Source organism: Pipistrellus hanaki, assembly GCF_964339955.1.
Source record: "Pipistrellus hanaki genome assembly, chromosome: 18".
NCBI lineage: Eukaryota > Metazoa > Chordata > Mammalia > Chiroptera > Vespertilionidae > Pipistrellus > Pipistrellus hanaki.
Window position 1 is genome coordinate 1,262,175 of NC_140520.1, and position 20,400 is coordinate 1,282,574.

Sequence of the window (20,400 nt, forward strand, 5' to 3'; positions counted from 1 at the left end):
GCACCAAATTTTAGAGTCTTAAAAAAAATCCCATTGTATCCAAACAACAGAATCTATTTTGAATAACACACACAGTTTTCTCTCACTTATCTTTTTTCCTCTTGGAAGAAATTAAACCTCGCCAGGGCAAAGAGATAAAACCCTTTAAGTCTCATCATGATTTATACACAATGAGATCATTTCTTTAGCCTTAGTTACAAAAGAAGAAGAAGAAGAAGACGACGACGACGACGACGACGACGACGAAGAAGAAGAAGAACCACCACCTATGAGTGTTGGACCTCTCAGCAGCAGTATCACACACAATATTAGCACAAGAGAGAATTCTCGCTTCATATTACACAGTGTGTTAGCAAGTATCATACTTTAAAAAGATAGTAGTTTGTAAGAAAATGGGATAAATAACTTCAAAATACAACGGGTATTTAATTCTAAAGTGTGCCTTTAACATTTATGTAAAGTGTTGTTTGTATCGTTCAATAGAAGCTTACCTGGCCACTGGGTGAAGCTAGCAATGAAGCTACTGGTCTGCCGTGCGTTAAAGGTCAGAAACCATGGGAGCACACTCCCACTGAGGCAATGGGTTTGTTAAGCTAAACGTAGTAAATCCTATTTAATAACGAAGTCCTCGTTCTCTTAAGCTAACGTAGAAGGACGGTGATTATAAACATGAGAGATCTACAATCCGGCATTTCCAACTACTTCATTTCCATTACGGGATCTGCCTAACCAACATGCAAGCGCTAAGTTCACACAGCAAACCCTTTGCTGTCATCGAGTGCGTCACCGAGTCTCTCAGTAAGAAACTCATGTGCCAAAGCCAAGGCTGATGCAGAGCTACGGCAGGGACCTTCCCTTCTGTGCTATTTGTCTGCCAGCCTCTCCTCCTATGGAAACAGAAGTTTATTGGGGGCATGTGCCCACGTAGCTCGCGGTGTATTTCCCAACACCCTTTGCGGCGAGGCATGTTTAAGGGACCAGGTTGTGGACAGTGAGATAAAAACAGACGTGACCTATGCAATGGCTGGGAAATGAACTTAAAAAGAAAGGGCTCCCTCCCTGATGTCCCATTCTGATAGGAGCAATGTGGCCAGACTGAACGCCTATACCCACGGGCCAAAAGTAAAAACCAGGCACTGCCCAGCTGGCGTGCTTCAGGGGGTGAACATCGACCTCTGAACCAGGAGGTCACAATTCGATGCTCGGTCAAGAGCACATACCCGGGTTGGGGGCTCAATCCCCAGTAGCAGGTGTGCAGGAGGCAGCTGATACATGATCTCTTTCATCATTGATGTTTCTGTCTCTCTCTCCCTTTCTCTTTTTCTCTCTGAAATCAATTAAAAAAATATATATTTTAAATCAGGCCCTGAGGATGGTTCACACGGTTAGATGATAGAGAACTAAATGAGTGTTTTGTTTAAGCCTCTCCTTAATGGGGCCACACCTGTGTCTTAAATAACACACAGCCCCTTCGCGAACCAAAAGGAGGGGGAGACAGAGGGAGAGGAAACCACGAGTGAAGCTTCATCACAGCAGAAGCAAGACTGCGTGCAAGGGCAGGGAGGACGTGAGGCAGTCCCATGGCGGGCAGCGGGGCAGTGGCGTGGTCACAGAAAGGCCATGTGCTCCCGCCTGCCATGACGCATGTCACAGAGACAATTCCTGGAGGAGGAGGCTCCCTGTCTGCTACACACAGACTTTCTTTCTTTCTTTCTTTCTTTCTTTCTTTCTTTCTTTCTTTCTTTCTTTCTTTCTTTCTTTCTTTCTTCCTTCCTTCCTTCCTTCCTTCCTTCCTTCCTTCCTTCCTTTCTTTGACGAGATGAAACTTTCTTGTATATATTCATATCATATCAAACACTGAACTTCCTGCCCCTGACCCACAGGGCGGCTTTGTAAGCCAGGAACGGTTCGCACGGACATAGTGAGGACAGGCACCCGAGCTTCTGAAAGAAAGGGGGCTCTTTGCAGACATTCGGAAGCTAGAAAATAGTGAAACTTACTTTCCATCGAAACCAAGAGAGGGACAGAAATGGTCTCAGACTTGGGGGCAATGATCTAGAAAGAGAGGGCTGGCATCCGGATGAGAAAACTGAGCGGCGGCTGAGACGCATTCCTGATGACCTCATTCTGGAAAGATTGGGCAAGTGGTCGGCAAACTCATTCATCCGCAGAGCCAAATATCAACAGCACAACGACTGAGATTTCTTCTGAGAGCCACATTTTTTAAACTTAAACTTCTTCTAACGCCACTTCTTCAACATAAACTCGCCCAGGCCGTGGTATTTTGTGGGAGAGCCACACTCAAGGGGCCAAAGAGCCGCCTGTGGCTCTGGAGCCGCAGTTTGCTGACCATTGGGCTAAGCAAAGGGCAGGCCCCGACCCTACAATGGGGCTCAGCGTGTGATCGGCTAAGAGGAGGAACAGCTGTGGCCCCCGGGTAGCTCTGTCACTTCAGACTGACATTGGCAGTGTGTGAACGGAGGAAGAGCCAGACAGACCAAAAGGCACCATGATGGGCGTCTGCCATTTGTGGCCACTAACCAGCCACAGCCCAGTCCCACGAGAGGATGACAAAGCTCACGAGAGGAAGACTGCATTGAACCTGCTGTCCTCTCTGTGGACAGAGAAATGTTAGAAAACTAGACCTCCCGGGGATAGACCGGCAAAAGGTGGGGTCGTCTGACCCGATAACAGCCTCAGCCGCCACACATGGGCCATGTGGCTTCCAGACCATGGTTACACATCTATCAAGTCAGCCAGATATGAACCATCTCCAGGGAATCTTAAAAGAAAAAGGGATAGAGCAGGAAGACAAGCCACCTCTGTCCTTTATGATCAATTCAACCTGTTTGCCTTCTGAGAGAGAGAGCCGGGGCATCGCCCCCTCCCGACGCCCAAATGCAGTTCCTGGGCGGGACCTGGAAACATGCTCCTCCCGGAGGGGCTGGCCGGTGACCATGGCTGGGGACCATGGCCGGGGACCATGGCCGGGGACCATGGCCGGTGACCATGGCCGGGGACCATGGCCGGGGACCATGGCCTGGGACGATGGCCGGGGACCATGGCCGGGGACCATGGCCGGGGACCATGGCCGGGGACCATGGCCTGGGACGATGGCCGGGGACCATGGCCGGGGACCATGGCCGGGGACCATGGCCGGTGCCGATGACGGGAAGGTAGACGTGGCCTCGCCAATGCAGAGACAGCTCATTTATTATAAACAATCTCCACTCATTTCCGTCTGCTCGGCTCTGACCAGACACAACCTGGACCGTGGACATGTCTGAAGGCAGTTCTGCCGGGACACATTTTAAAATGTGACGAAAAACAACATCTAAAGGGAAGCTACTCACCAATGCCAACGAAAGCGGCTTTGTACCCCTCTGCTTTCACAGTGCTCAGAGTCATGTCGTCCACGGAAAGGCTTCGGCCACAAATTACCTGTAAGAAACAAGATGGGAACAATGATCCTGTGAATTCTGATTAACGAGATACTTTTCTTAAAATGCATTTTCATTGATTTCAGAGAGGCAGGGAGCGGGGGAGAGAAACAACAATGGTGAGAGAGAATCATGGATCAGCTGCCTCCTGCGTGCCCCTACTGGGGAACAAGCCTGCAACCCGGGCCTGCTTGGAATCGAACCGGTGACCTCCTGGTTCATAGGTCAACGCTCAACCACTGAATGATGGACCGATTACTAAAATCTTGATCTTCAACATCTAAAAGAATAGGAACTGGATACACACACACACACACACACACACACACACATTTATATATTCAAATGTGTGGAAATATGCTTGTTAGAAGTGGAACACTAACACATTTTACTTAAGGGCTAAATCCATTTCTTTTGCCTTTTAATAAAAGTAACAAAGATAAAAGCTAGTGTATTTAAAGCCCAGTGGGTGAACTTTCAGAGCTTAATTAATATGTTCAAAGCACTATGTGCGGGCACTTCCAATGGTGAAATGACAAAGGAGACGGTTTCTGCCCAGTGTGTAGCTAAGATCTGTGCAGAAATGTACATACTAAACAGATATAACATAAACAGTGGGACCAGCCAGGTCTACGGAGCTCAGAGGACGGCGAGATCCATCCCTGCGCAGGTCAGATAGGCGGCAGGACTTCAAAAGGACCTTTTACAGAAGGGGGGGAGCACTGTCAGGGAGCACTGTCATGGCAGGTGAGGAGAGGCAGGAAGCAGAGGGGCGTCACCCCTGTTAACGGCCACACGGTGTGTTCCGTTCCCAGACAGGAGCCAGTGTTCAGATCCGGAACCTGCCCAGGCAGAGGTGGCCGGGTCCGAGGAAAAGGACCCCGCACATAACCACCCAGTGACCACCCAGTCCATCTCCACGGGAGCTGTGGCCGCTCAGGGGACTGTCCCCAGGGAGAGGGAACAATCACGTCTCCAGGACATCAGGCACAGGTTTGTGTCTGCCGGGGACGGGGACCTGCCGGGACCGGCAGGAACGGTCCCAGGAGATCACAGAGCCGGTGTGTGCCTCTGCCAGGCCTCACCGGGAACACCAAACGTCATCCTTGTCCGGTGAAGTCACCCCCACAGGAAGGCAGGCGGGAGGAGGGAGAGATTAACCGAAGGGCTTACATGCATGCATAACCCGTGGGCGCATGCAGCAGTGCGTTGGAATGGAACTCTAAATGGCAGGCCTGCCCTGGCTGGTGTGGCTTAGTGGATAGAACATCAGCCTGCAGACCAAAAGGTCCCAGGTTCAGTCCCAGTCAAGGGCACACACCTTGGCTGCAGTCTCCTCCCCGGCCTGGCCCATGGTTGGGGCATGTGCAGGAGGCAACCAACCTATGTGCGTCTTTCACATGGACGTTTCTATCTTTCCCGTCTTCCCCTCTCCCTAAATCAATGGGAAAATATCCTCAGGTGAGGATTAACAATAAAATAAAATAAACAAAATGGCAGACATAAAACACATTGCGGGCTGCCACTCTGAGATAAGGCATTACTGGTTAAACAGGTAGGACGGCAGGAAAGTCCCCTAGTGGGCACGTTGATGGTGGTCCTGCCCCTCGGTTCCCTGCTCCCTTATGTTTGTAATGTTTGCCATCTTGATATGCCCAGATGTGGATTATGGACTTTATTACAGTTTCCTCAGGTGGCTTTAGTGACATATGGCTGGGCACTCACACATCTTAGCCAAATTCAGAATGAGATTCCTTCCACTTCATTTTCGGCAGAAGTTATTGCTAATCCAACACGCGGGCTGCATGTAAAAGGCCTGACGCAAAGCTCCATCTCCTCCCATTCAGACTGAGGACCCTTCCTTCACTCCCACAGGAGGCGCTCACACCAGGAACAGCGCTGGAGGTGAACGAGGCCAGCCAGCCTGCGAGCGCAGGTGCGCGTAGGTGCACAGCCCTGGCCACGGACACAGTGTGGTGGAGGCCGGGAGAGGGAGGTGGGGTGGAGGGGGCTGACGGGGAGGAAAGGGGGACATCTGTAATACTTTCAACTACGAGGATACATTTTTTAAACAGAGTAGTATTTATCATGAAGAATTAAGATTTATAACTGCTTTGGGAGGGGAACTCTGTAAATAAACTGTGTGAAGCCACTAAAAAAACACACAGGAGACAAGTGCACATGTTCTCCACACGTCTGATAGGAGCTCTGGCTAAAGAGAAGATATTTCCAGAATCTCTGAGACAGATCAGCCGGAAGAGTTTTTAAAATATTTGGCTATTTTTAGAAACACCAATTATTTTGTCAACTATTACTGCACGGGTCTCTCCTCCCTGAGCAGATATTGATAAGATTTTATGAGTTCCCAATAGTAACCTATTGTAATGGAAATGCTTGCCTCAGGCAACGGTGATGGAAAACAAGACAATGAAGAGAGCTCGTCCAGAACGAGACCTGGAGGCAGTTTTACTCAAATCATGAAGCAGAGGAAGTGCCTCGCAATTACAAATTAAGTTAAATCAAAACAGAATTCTCTCTCCCCATTCTGAGAAATGGCAATTATATACATTTAAAGCATATTTCAAAAAAATGCAAGATCTTTATGCAGATTTACATTTTTTGCTTTAAAATGTAAAGCCATTGGAAATATCATAAACACTATGAGACAAAATGTTCCCATCCCACCCTTTCGGAATTGCAGGACAAACCATGAGAGCATGGAGTCTGGAAGGTGAGTGCCAGCGCCTGGCAAGAGACTTCATGGCGTCCACCTGAAGATAAACATGTTTTGCAGCAGCTCACATTAGATCTGCTATGATATCATCCATAGGGGTTATCAAAATATAACAGCTAAGAGGCTAATTCTTCCCAAGAAAAAAAGTAGTTTATTTTATTAGAAATGGTCTTTTGATGGGAAATCACTTGAGAGTGTACTTGATAAATTCGAAACTGCCTATCTTGCTGATCATGTAAAGTAAAAAAAAATAAAAATTTAAATGTTATAAGAATGCAGAAGCAAAGGAAAATATTATCCTAAACAACTCAGTGGTAAAGGGGAAAGCAAAACTACCATTACTCAAGGAAAATAATCATAACAGTAATAGGAACACATGGATGCCCACAAGGATCTCTTCAAAGAAAAATGGATAATTTGAAATGGTTTTATTATTCAACCCAGAGAAATTAAAAAGTGCGTGACTCAAGGCTAAAACAAAGGCATTCCTAACGCTCTGTGGTAAGCCTCCAATGTGTTAACGTTTTGGCCATCTTTAAAGCAACGCCTCAATATTTATTCCACAAAACAATGAGCAAGACCGAGCTGCTCCCCACGGGTCTCCCGCTCGTGTGGAGAAAGCACGATCGCATGGCGCGCTGGCACGATGCAGAGAATAAATAAAACCAGCCTCTGAGAAATGATGCTCCACGTTGTGAGATACGAACGGCCGAGTGCAGGGAAGTTGCATGAAGAGAGAAAAACAAAACAAAAGCCTGATTAAGAAACCAAGCCTTCCACCCTCACACGGAACCCCTGCGGCGACCGAGGCGTCTGCGTCTCACAGACAATTAATCACGCGCGGGCGTGCCAGATGAGCGCGATCGATCGCCCTTTTCCAGGCTGGTGGCCTTCAGACAGGCAGACAGACAAATGCCCCGAGCGAGGAGGGCCTGCTGCCGCCGCCGCAGCCGCTTTTAATTGCTCCGCCACGTGTGACTGTGCTGCTCAGAGCGGCCGAGCCCACGCCCTTCCCGAACAATAGCCTGTGCTGTCCCTCCTTTACCTTCACGCCCAGGTCCTTCATCAGCTCCACCTCAAAGTTCACCACGTCGTAGGGCAGCCGGAACTGAGGGATCTCAGAGGTGCTGGAAGGGAGAGGAAGAGGAAAAAGAAGCACCTGTTGAAAAACCGTCCATCTTAAAAATGCAACATGGCTTTCTGGCCAACGTTCAAGGACTGACTATCTCTGCGAAGGGTGTTTGCATTCATTCCACAGACCGTGAGGAGCATTCCACATGTTTACATACAGGGTGAAATATTATAGGGACTACAGTCTGCATTTTTATACACAGGATAAAATATTAAAATATTATAGAGACTACAGTAGAGTAGAAAGGGATGTGAAAAATAAATGTAAACTACGGAAAACAAGTAAAAAATACACAATTGATAAAAAGCATTTCTAAAACTATTAAGTTTATGGTCTATTAATCTATAAATATACATATAGAAGATATATAGATAAAAAATATATATAAGTATATATATACACATATATACACACACATATATACATACATACATGTATGTGTGTGTGTGTGTGTGTGTGTGTGTGTGTGTGTAAGCCCAATGTGCCATTGTACCTGCAGGAGTTCACCTGGGAGACCGATCACTTGCTATGACATGCGCTGACCACCACAGGGCAGTGCGGGACAAAGGAAGGCCCCGGCCGGCAGCCACAAGGCCCTGATTGGCCCAGGTTGCCAGCCAGGCCTGCAGACCTTACCCGTGCACAAAATTCATGCATCGGGCCTCTAGTAATTATGTAAGAAATTCATAAGAAAGTGCAATGGTAAATACCAAAAATTAGTTGAAAGAATAGATCATGTTTACTATACATATATGTATGTACATTCATATATATTCTATCAAGATTCCTCTACCTCAGCTGTTTTCAACATATGTGCTGCATGTTTAAAACATGTGATGCCTGACTACTTAATTGGAGGGATGGCCTCTTTTCCCATAGATTGCCAAATAAGAAAATGACCAACAGCCAATACAATAGCTATCTGGTATGAATGAATCAAAATTTTACTTTTTGGGGGGGGGTCAGATCAGCAAAAAATGCATTTTTTGGTGTGCTGCAGAATTTCAGAAATGAGTTTATGTGTGCCCTGAGCTGAAAGAGGTTGAAAATTGCTGTTTGACCTTGTTCATGTTAGAACCTGTGACTCTGTGTTACTGTGCCGCTCGGGACATGCAGGATTGGCTCCATGCGGCCTAGAGAGCATTTCTGTAGCAAACCCCTCTCCTTCCCTAAAAGAATAAGCATCACTGAAGTCACAATTATAAATAAGTAAGGTCAGTACTGGCTTTCTGTCTGCCCTTAAAACCCCACAACAACAACAAGAAAAACTATTATAAAACATAATCGTTCTACACTGTGATAACTTAGGGAATTATAAAAGCTAAGCAAAATTAACTTTTCAGTGTTTTACAACAGTGAAACAGGCTATATGTGTCCATGAATATTTACTTATTCATTTATCTTGTCATTTAACAAGCATGTACAGAGCGCCAGGTGCAGTGTTAGCGACTGGGATTTGGTGGTGGATTTTACCAATAAGCTCTCCTGCTGGTGAGGAGAGTTCCAGAAACATATAACTACGAAGGGATGCAGTGCCTATAATGAGAGCCACGTCCGGGCCAGACAGAGTGAGAGTGTAAGGTGAGTAAGTGCTGAGCATGAACCCCCGAGGCTGCCCAAAGCCGCCTTCTGAGGCGCACGCGCAGCCTTTTCCTGAGGCTTACAGACTCGATGACTCAATCAACTTCTCTACCTCAGACCATCACAAGGCCAGGCACCGTGCTCTGAGCGACAGGAAATGCACGGAACTAACAGTGTGCCATCAAGGCGTTCACAACGGAGCTGTCCGGCCAGTTAGGATGCAAGACTCCAGTGAGAAGGACTTTGGGTCCCAGTCCGGGATAAGACTCTCACGCTGACCTGTGAACGCGGACCCTCGCACGCCCTCCCAACGCTCTGCATACCTATCAGAACATTCCGCGTCCAGACCCCTCGTTGACATAAGGGTTATCTTCGGCTGAAGGCAGGTGAGAAGCAGAGACACAATCTGGAAAGCACCCTGCCCCCACTTCTCTGTCTGACAGCAGGACATACATTCACACAGGTGTGTCTCCCTTTCCGAGCCAGGAAGGCAAACTGCATCAGTGAGACACGCCTGACACGGATCTGCACCGAGGGACTCCCAGAGGATCTACACCCCAAACCCTGTGTTCTCCCAGGAGCTTCCCTCATTCGGCCACTTCCCGACAGGGTGCCGCTCCAAACACCCTTTCATCTGGTCTGGTCACTTCTGCACTCGTTCACTGTTCTTGGTAAACAAGCTACACAAGCCTCAAGCCTGACACCCCTCCCCCACCCGAGGGACTCACCACTGAGCCCTCCCACCTGCATGCCCGGCACAGGTGTCGATAAACTCAGTTACTTCGCAGGCCCAGCCACGGAACCTAAGAGCCAGACTCGCAGTGGTCAGCAAACTGTGGCTCGCAAGCCACATGTGGCTCTTTGGCCCCTTGAGTGTGGCTCTTCCACAAAATACCACGGCCTGGGCGAGTCTAATTTGAAGAAGTGGCGTTAGAAGAAGTTTAAGTTTAAAAAATGTGGCTCTCCAAAGAAATGTCAACCGTTGTCCTGTTGGTATTTGGCTCTGTGGACTGATGAGTTTGCCGACCACTGGGCTAGAGGATACTCCTTCCTCCCTGTGCCTCCAAGGGCTAAGCAAAAGTTCTCAAACACTGGATTGCATGTGGGCATCAACAGACAGCCCGTCATATTTTGCTATAATTGTTGTTAATTCTCACCCAAGGATATTTTTCCATTGATTTTTAGAGAGAGTGGGAGGAGGAGAGACACAGAGAGAGAGAAACATCAATGTGAGAGAGACACATGGGTTGGTTGCCTCTCGTGTGTGCCCTGACCCAAGGCCAGGGGTCAAGCCTGCAACCGAGATACGTGCCCTCGACTGGAATTGAACCCGGGACCGCTCAACCTGATAGATGATTTTCATCACAATATTTTAGTTTGTTTTAAAATTAGTTATTTGATTTTAGAGCTTTAAAATACAAAAACGGTACATTTTGGAGATTTGAGGCAACAACGTTGAAATTGATCAAAATTGCATGATGGTTAGGTTTATTTGCTTTTGGGCATTTTTCTACTCCTGTGGGCAGCCTGCGGTTTAGAAGGATGGACTGTCATCGATTTGAGTCTGAGCAACTTAAAAATATATGCACTCTTCTAAGTGTGTTTGTGAATAGAAGTTGTAAAGTAACGACACTATATCATTGCGGGGTCTGAGATGATGCTCTATCCACTGAGCCAAACCGGTGAGGGCCAGATGCCCTGTCTTGAAAGGCATGGAGTCATATGAAATGAACGGGAATTATGGTCTGGTGAAAATCTCCGATTTGGGACAGCTAAGGAAAAACAAGGGGCTGTGAGTAAAGAATTCCAGCCAAATAAAGCAGCCACAGCCAGGGAAGGCTCCACGCAGAGGCAGATCCACTGTGAGCTGACGCAGCCCCACCAGGGATTTGTATGGAATCTTGGCAGAAGTATTTATCTATATAAAAGTTTAATATGCAGATTGTCCCCTCAGGAGTTGGACAGGGAGACCAATCACTCGCTATGACATGCGCTGACCACCAGAGTGCGGTGGGGAACGAAGGAAAGCCCTGGCCAGCACCAGCAGCCGGGAAGGGAGGCCCCAGCCGGCAGCTGGAAGGCCCTGATTGGCCCTGCTCTCCGGCCAGGCCTAGGAACCCCACCATTGCAGGAATTCTGTGCACCGGCCTTCAGGATGGTATAAAAGGAAAAATGGTTCTGCGGGAAGAAATTGCTCTCAAAGAGCAGACGACAAGGAAGGAGGACAGGCGCATCTGAGTGGGAGGAAACCTGAGCAAGCAGGAAGTATAATTCTTTGTTTTAAATAATTTAATTGATTTCAGAGAGGCAGAGAGAGGGACAGAGATAGAAGCATCAATGATGAGAGAGAATCATGGATCGGCTGCCTCCTGCATGCCCCACACTGTGAATTGAGCCCGCAACCTAGGCATGTGCCCTGAATGGAAATCGAACCGTGACCTCCTCCTGGTTCATAGGCTGACTCTCAACCACTGAGCCACACCAGCCGGGCACACTCTGAGGACGGAAGGAGGCATGCAAGCAAGTTAGAGGCTGGCCCCTCTCATGGCCCACATCTCTGCAGCCAGCACTGAGCTCGGGCTCAGCACATTCGGGAAAGGAATCAATGTGTGAGGATCGCCCCTCATGCGCCTCCTCGGACCGGAGGTGGGAGGGGAGATTCTAGAAGGAGGTGCTTGGGTTTGGTCCTGATCACACCACAGGGGCATTCCCCTGACGGAAGTGCACACGTGCATGGACCCTGAGAGCCTGTCGACACCACCTTTCCCTTTGCCATGGCAACGGCAAGCCCTTCAGCCCTTTTAAACCCACATCCCGGGGGGCTGGGGGGGACAGAAGCCGCCGTCGGAGGGAAGCAGCTCTCCCGATTACCCTCCCATTTGCTGCGGCGGCACAATAAGCAGCTGGCTGTGGCCAATCTGGCGGGGTTGGGTCTCCCTCCCCAGCTGCAGTGATTTCCTGCAAGGCAGTGGGATCTCAATTTGCCGGGGAGAAAAGAATCTATTTGGATGAAAAGGAAAAGGGAAGATAGAACCTGGCATCCCCTCTTTAAGCAATTGATTTCAGATACGAAGCTAATCGAATCTTTTTAGCCACTTGGAAGGGACGAGAGGATGAAAGACACCCGTAAGTGAGAGGATAAACGAAGGGAACGCGTGGTGGCGGCCATGCGGTCTGAGGTCCACGTCGGCGCCGCTGGCCCTGTGCGGGCCGCCCTGAGCCCGGCCAGGAGAGCCACTGAGCGCTCACACCGTCCCCAGCGACGGGCAGAGGCGAAGGCAAAGGGAAGAAAATAAATCCAAAAGGATCTTTAAAAATAACATGTTTGGTCACGAATCCCGGAAAATCTGTGCCACTTGACAATGCCCAGCAAATCCATGAAAACACAAGCTTAGTGTCGATTTCTACAATGTAGACCTGCCTCTCCTGCCTCGAGCTCAGAGAGAGAAAGATGCGAACCACCATGATAATCCACCAAAATCGTCAGCACAGGATAATTCACAAACTGGGCTCGCTCCATTTTAGCCTTGTGCAAATGCAATTAAGGGCAAAGGATTTTTCCTAGTCTACTACGGTATACAACGGTTGCATTCATATTTTTTAAATTAGCTCATGTATTCATTGATGTGTATAATTAAAAAAAACATACAATGCTTACATATCTTGCTAATACATTGTGTTTCTCCTAATTAATAAAGCTGCAGTAAAATGCCATTATAAGAGATAGTCTAATGCATTCCAGCAAAATAACATATTGGGTCTTTTACTTTCTAGGATATAAAGAAGTTTGTAAAATATGTGTAATCCCTTAAAGCTCATAGTGGTGAAATGACTATATAAGAAAATAATTATTTCCTGGCAATCGGTTATTTTTCTTCAGCTTATTTGTCATACCTACCTTTACCAGTTTTCCTATCATATAATATTTTTTTGCATGATGATTCAGTCAAATAATTTTACATTAATGCAACTTTATCTTTTTTGAGAAAATTATTATTTGAGCAATATTGAAATTTATACATTTACTAACATACGTTTTTGGTGTCATAAAACATAAAAAAACATGAGCACACATTTTAGCCATAGCTTGATTAAATTTATTCTTTGTGGTTATTAAATATGAAAAATGTGTTGTTTAAAAAATAGTTCAGTAGCCATCAAAACTTAAATGCTAAGTATAGAAACAGATATACAAAATGGTTTTATATTACAATCCATGATTTTCTGATGCAAGACGAGATTTTTAGGGAAAATAACCATAAATTGAGTAACATTATTAACTTACTGCCCAAATACTTTCTCGTTATTTACACCAAATATTTTAAGCAATATTCACGTCCTACTTATAACAAAGTTTTCCTCTTTACGATCAGAAATGCAATCTCCCTCCACTCCAGAGCTCCGTGTGTTTTAAATAACGAAAACTCCATCCAATTTCCAGGCTCGGCTGGAATATCGGAAAGTCACTGACACAAATGAACATTTTCCATTTCCATGTATTACTTTTCGTGGAAATAAGAGCCCACGTGACTGAATCTTGATAACACAATAATCATACTGGTTACTATCAAACACTATTTTTTATATTTATGGCATTTATGAGATCAACCGCGTGGATGTACAGGAAAATGAGACATCGTTAGTAGACGCTAGCTTAATCAAATGCAAAACGGAAGAGACTGAACTGAAAACTGTGAGCAGGACAATGTGTCCGCTCCTTACAAAACGAACCGCCCGTGGCCTGCGGAGCGGGGTTCCCGTCTCCAGTGTCTGTGAGTTCAGACATATCCCCACTGGAGGACCGACTCCCAGGAATGATCCAAGTTTGCATGTGATTGGCTCCTCTACTCATAAAACATTTTACTGAGATTCCTCCTAAATTCACAGAATGAGACAGAGGAATGTCAAAGTAAATATTGCTTAAAGCCAACTGCAAATTCAAACTGAGTAACAAAATCAGAATGTGAGCGTTTGTTTGGAAGGAGCACATTGAAAAGACCATCTGTGTGCCTGGAGTTTGATTATAATTATGAACCGACAATATTCATCACCTGGTTTACCCCAGGGGAGTGGAGACTACAGTGCAGGCCTTACCTTAAACCGCCGACGTACTCTTGTTTTTCAAATATCGTGATGTCCGAGTAGCCTAGTCGCGCCAAGAAGGAGGCACAGCTTATACTGGCAGGGCCGGCGCCGAAGAGGGCGATCTTTGCCGAGTAGGATTCGGGCATTTCTGCTGGAGGAGGCAGAGCTGGGTCCCGGATCTGGGGAATGTTCATTGCTTTGAACACCTACGGAGAAGCCAATTGCCATGGTTACTATTTTTAAACAAACATTTACATCCTCACGCATTGTTTTAATGTTCCCGATGTACGTGCATTTTTATTTAATACTAGAGGCCCGGTGCACGAATTCGTGCATGGGTGGGGTATCTGGGCCTGGCCAGCCATCAGGACCTTCTGGCCCCGGGGGAGAGACACAGAGACGGGAGGGACTGCAGGAGGTTAGCTGGCTGAGGGCAGGGATGGGGCACAGGAGATTGGCCGCTGGTCCCCAAGAAGGGAGCCAGCCCTCGGCCCCCCTGAGAAAGGGGCCATGTCCACCACCACCCACCCCGAGTTCCCTGTCCCAGCCTGGGGCCCAGAGGCCAGGCCAGGCGTGGAGGAACAGATGCCGGATGCCAATGCCATGTGGGCGCCACATCACCTCGCAGTTCCCAGCCTCCACCCCCTTCCCTCTCATAGTGACCGGTCGATCGGTCATTTGGTTATAACGGTTGCTTAGTCATAGATATAGATATAGATATAGATATAGATATAGATATAGATATAGATATAGATATAGATGATATAGATATAGATGATATAGATATAGATATAGATGATATATCAATATAGATATATAGACATTTTTATTGATTCCAGAGAGGAAGGGAGAGGGAGAGATAAAAACATCTACGATGAGAGAGAATCATTGATCAGCTGCCTCCTGCATGCCCCACACTGGGATGGAGCCTGCAACTCAGGCCTGTGCCCTGACTGAGAATCGAACCGTGACCTCCTGGTTCACAGGTCAACGCTAAAACCCTGAGCCACACAGGTTGGTGCCTTGTGTTTCTGATAGAAATCAGCAGTGCACTTTCTTAGACGTTGTATTGGCCCGACAAGGCGAGAGATGGGCCAGACGCCCCTCAGCCCGGCTGTGACAGCGCCCAGCAGAGAGGCCTGCGTCCTCTGCTCACCACGGAATGCTTCCGTCCCATTTCTGGCCCAAGTGGCTTCTCTCTCCCTTTTGACTTCAGCTATTAATTTTCATTGTGGACTTGTTATATTTCTCTCATCATTACACCTGGGAGCCAAACAAGCGGTTTACAACTTCACTCAGCGCCATGCCTCTCACGGATTCAGACGGGTGCAGTGTCATCAGTTTATACGACGTGTTCATGAAGCAGACTTAGGAAAGGGCACGTTTTTAAGTTGCTCAGACTCCAATCGATGCGAGGCCATCATTCTAACCTGCAAGGCGCCCACGGGAGTAAAAAAATGCCCCACAGCAAATCATCCTAACCATCATGCAATGTGGGTCATTTTCAACACGATTGCCTCAAATCTCCAGAATGTATCCTTATAACTTAAAGCTCCAGGTATTGCATATGTAATTTTAAAACAAGCTAAAATGTTGTGATGAAAATCAGCTAGCACCTCATTCAGCCCCATGCTTTGATTATCAGCCATTATGCCAGCACCGAGTGTTTTTAATAGATTTCTAAATATTTTTGGAGAAAAACATCAGATGTTTAGTGAAATCTATCAAGACATCATTCCTTTCTATTCATCATCGCATTAAGATTGAAAGGAGAGACACAAATCACACCTAACGGAGATGACCTGCAATGCTATCCCGAGAGAAGCATTTCACCAGGGGACGGACTGTCCATCTTCTGACTGCTTAACAAACACCTTTCATGCTCATCTTTCCCCCCAGAAATACTCGTGTGTGTGTGTGTGTGTGTGTGTGTGTGTGGTGTGTGTGGTGTGTGTGGTGTGTGTGTGTGTGTGTGTGTATGTGTGTGTGTGGTGTGTGTGGTGTGTGTGTGTGTGTGTGTGGTGTGTGGTGTGTGTGTGTGTGTGTGTGTGTGTGAACAGCGGTATGGAGAGATTTTATTCAGAGACAATGCAGACCTGGGGCAATCGACAAGTGCGGGGTGTCACTGATGGAACAACGGTCCTATTTCTCATTCCCGCCAGAGGCATTAGTGGTAAATACCGGTTATCGCTCACTATCGTGCCAATGCCCTTAGCTTCTGACACGTGAGCTGGAAGACCTGGCCGGTCAGCTGGTCCAGCTGCTTCACAAACACGCCAGGCTGCTCCCTAACGGTGCGTGTAGCCCGGCCTCCCAAAGCCAGGCGCTGGCTCCCACCGCAGAATGCAACCTTCGCCGCCAGCTTCAGCCGCACTCCGGCCCCGGCCCCTCCAAGGCCCGGACTCCCCTGTGCAGGAGGAGGGCTTCTCGGTGACGTTTCATAAACCAAACGCCAGTTCATCGCCTGGGCCCACAGACCCGGGCCCGGCTGCAGGTGCAGCCATCCTCTGACGTCAGAAAGGCACAGGAAAGGGACACGCGTTTCGGTGACAGGCATACGAGAGAAGGACCAGCCCTCCGTGCCCACGTACACGCCTGTTTCGCTGCAGGCGCTTCCTGGCTCAGAGGCCGAGGCGGGGGCCCAGGCACCTGGGCTGCGTCTCCAGGTGGAACCCTGGCACCCGCAGCCAGAGACCCCACTCCCCCGGAGCTGGCGCAGGTGATTGTGGCATTGCCGGGGCCAGTGAGCGTCTGTGACATCACCCCGATGGGAGCACTGCTGGGTGCTCCAGACCCGCCCTGGAGGGTGCAGGCTGGTGGAAGTGACCGATTGCACCGGGCCTCCTGCTCTGTACACAGACAGTGGAGGTGCGTGCTCACCGAAGGTGATTCTGGTCGCGGTCTCACGCTCTGGGAGCCCGCCCCTCCAGGACAGCAGCTCCCCTCCTTCCTGATGCCTGACCCTTCGCTGCAGCTCCTCACGGGGGGTGACCCCAACCACAACATCACTTCACAACTGTCATTCTGCTCCTGCTATGAATCCTAATGTGAATATGTGTGTTTTCCGGCGGTCTCAGGCGACCCTGCCGGCGGTTCTCAGCCTGGGGGGGGGGGGGGGACATTAGAAAAGCCGAGAACCGCTGCTCCAGGCCGACAGGAGGTGCTAACTGTGCTTTTCTTCATCCTCTGTGTTAGGGGTGTCGAACTCAATCAGAGAAGGGGCCAAAATCTAAAATCCAGCCTAAATCGCGGGCCGAATGGTTTACTGAACAGTCACAAACTGACAATGTCATAAACTGACAGCGAAGTGCAGTGATGACAGCGCGGTGCGGGCCACATTGCAAGGCCTGGCGGGCTGGATTTGGCCCGCGGGCCTTGTGTTTGACACATGTGCTCTGTGTCCTCGTGTCCAGAAGGAAAAACAAACCACCACCACCTCCTTGATGGCTCCAAGGTGCACCTCCCCTGTCACGTCCCCTGCCGAGCCTTTCCTGTGCACGAAGGTCTCCTCGCCTCCAACACCAGTGACCCCAGTGGACGCAGGGGGGCCGGCAGTCCGGTGCCGATGTGAGCGCACGCTGTGCCCATCTGGGGAGGGCGTTTCCGCCGCTGCTTCACTGTCTGCGGGAGCTCCAGCCTGGCTCAGGCCCCGCCGTCCAGAAGCAGCTCACACAACATGGAGCCTCCCCGACGCCCAGCCAGCGCTGGTCTGGGTCAGGGAACCCCCGCCCCGCGGGGCTCCGGGCGGGGGGTGCACACCGGTTCGCGCCGCTGCCCTGGGCTCCTCATTAGCAGTGTCCTCTCCAGCATCTGTGTCTGACGCTCCATTCACACGGCATCCCAGAGGAAGACAGACGCGGAGCCCGTCCGAGCCCACGTTTCAGCGCGCGGACAGGGGTTCTGTTTGTTTTTTGATAACGTGTTTGTTCTTATTCTTTGTCTGCACTTTTCCATGGTAGATGGGATGGATCACAGAAACACATTCCTGGAGAGAGGACATGCAATGCTCCACTCTGCATTAGTGTGGATGTTCTATAATCTCCCGAACATGCTGTGCAAGGCAAACATGGCACGCTGTCCGTGCCCTCCATGGCCCAAAAAGGTAAGGCCCAATTGTTATTTTTTTCTTTCAGTAAAATGGTCACAAAGTAACAAGTGAGCACGTTTCCTCTTCACTCCCAATTTGTCAAACTAATTATTGCAGCACTGAAGTAACTGTCAAAAGTTCTTCCATGCAGTCGCTGAGGCCCGGCTGTGTAAACTATAGTGCTGTGTTTTTACTGTATTCTAAGTACTGATTAACTGAATGTGAACCGAGTTCACTAATAAAATATAGAAATAAACGCACATAGTCTGCAGTGGTGTGTAAGTAGTGTACGATGCTGGGACAAGGAGTGGGCATGTCAAGTGAGAAGTGATATTAAAAACGCACTGAGACATGCAATTAATACAACACCTACCAAGGAATTCTCTTCTCAGTGAGCTCCCTGAGGGTCTGGAATTTCATGTGTCATTTCCATGCTCAACTAAAAGTATAAAAACTAAACTAAAGGTACAGTGTCAACAAGTCATGCCACACAAAGAGCATATGTCATGGGTATTAAAATAATCTCATAGCCCAGCCAGTATGGCTCAGTGGTTGAGCAGTGACCTATGAACTGGGAGGTCAATGACTGGATTCCTGGTCAGGGCACATGCCTGGGTGATGGGCTCGATCCCCAGTGTGGGACACGCAGAGGCAGCTAATCAGCGACTCTCTCTCATCATTGATGTTTCTCTCTCTCTGGCTTGCTCTCCCTAATGCCTCTCTGAAATTAATAAAATATATTTAAAAAATAATCTCATAGAATGTTTATTGCAAAAAATCAATACCACTTTTAGATATCAAAATCTAATGTATTTCTAAAAGTGCCTAATTGATGCAGCAATTGTAATACCAATCCTCTGAACTTAACTTTAACATTTCAATCAAATGTTAGAGCCCTGGAATTTTAATTTTAATTTCCCTACACTGCCTCCCTAACTCAGTAACATCAGCAGGAGAAAATGGATTCCGCATGCAGCTGACAGTCCGTGTAGAGTTATCTTTTCAAACTTCAGGAAAACAAGCAAAAAGATCCATTCTCATTTCATTCTCCTTTTGCAACAATTCATTAGTTTCACGTGAGAGGCGATGAGAATGGAGTTGGCCTGTTAAATGTGATAAATACATGATTTCTCACAAATTGAATGAACTACGCCAACACATGCTCACATAGAGATCTCAAGGGTTACAACTGAGAAGAGACATTTCAAAATCCCCATGAGATGGATGAGAAAATCCAAACCACATTATCAGTGTTAGTGTTACTGGTGCCAGATGATCCTACAGAAGCCACACCGTTAGACCTCACTGCCTGAGAGCAAAGTGCCTCCCTCAGAGGCGGGGCCAGCCCGTGGCCTGTGTGTCCTGAAGGCACACACGTGTGTCTGAGCAAGGGCACTGCAGATGTGCAGCCAGCAAAGGACTGAATAAAATGACCACGCGTGCGCACACACACGCACACACACACACACAACACACACACAACACACACACACACACACGCACGCACACACGCACACGCACACGCACATACACACACATGCACGCACACACCACAAAAGGCAGCGGGCCATCTCTGAGCCACAGTCCCTCCAAGTCTCATGCCCAGGCTCCAATGGAAAAGTGTAAGGTATGGGTTTAACCAAAAATGGCAGGCTACAGAGTTGATATTTTAAAAATCACTTCTTAAAAGTTACAGGAAAAACAATTTTGAAAATATCACACTATTTTAGTCTGCTCTCCTAACCTTTACTTAATTTGGTTGAAAAAAACAGATTTAGATTTCCTGAAAGGTCAAACATCAGTCACTGTTTTATCAACAACCAACAAGGCAGCGTGCGTGCCCTCGTTCTGCGGGGGCCCGAGCGCTCGCTCACACGATCCCGTGAGGGGAGCCGGCATCTGCCCGGTGCCCTCCCTCCTCCCAGCTCTCAGCACCGTGAGCTCTGCCTGCCCACCACACTGCTGCCAGGGGGCACGTTCAGCAGACCACCCTTCGACTCACAGAAGACAGAACGTTCTGGAATAACTTGCCCTAAGCGATGGACTTAAAAAGAAAGGATGGAAGCTCTCCCACATAACTTCCCCAGCAGATTTTTATTTAATGGTTTCACAGACCTATTTGAAGCGACAACGACAGAGTGAGAGGAAATTGGAAAGGCACCGAGTGCCGTCCTAACCTGCTGTTTTAGATAAACAGGCTCTGCTCTGGGGAAGGGCTGTGGGACCCTCATTAAAGCCAAGTGGGAGTTCTCAGAGAAATGCCCTCTCTCCCTCTCTCTCTCTCTCTCCCTCTCTCCCTCTCTCTCTCTCTCTCTCTCTCTCTCTCTCTCTCTCTCTCTCT

At 48.2% G+C, this 20,400-nt stretch overlaps 1 protein-coding gene across 3 annotated transcripts in view; it reads right to left on the reverse strand.

Moving 5' to 3' along the window:
* Window positions 1-20,400, reverse strand: part of DPYD (dihydropyrimidine dehydrogenase) — a 304,605-nt gene that overhangs the window by 174,446 nt on the left and 109,759 nt on the right. For all 3 annotated transcript variants that reach the window (XM_084865337.1, XM_084865336.1, XM_084865338.1), the window contains 3 exons: window positions 13,982-14,178; window positions 7,220-7,301; window positions 3,354-3,441 (listed from right to left, as the gene is read on the reverse strand). In XM_084865337.1, the coding sequence (XP_084721463.1) occupies window positions 3,354-3,441; window positions 7,220-7,301; window positions 13,982-14,178 (367 nt within the window). The remainder of the gene's footprint in view (window positions 1-3,353; window positions 3,442-7,219; window positions 7,302-13,981; window positions 14,179-20,400) is intronic.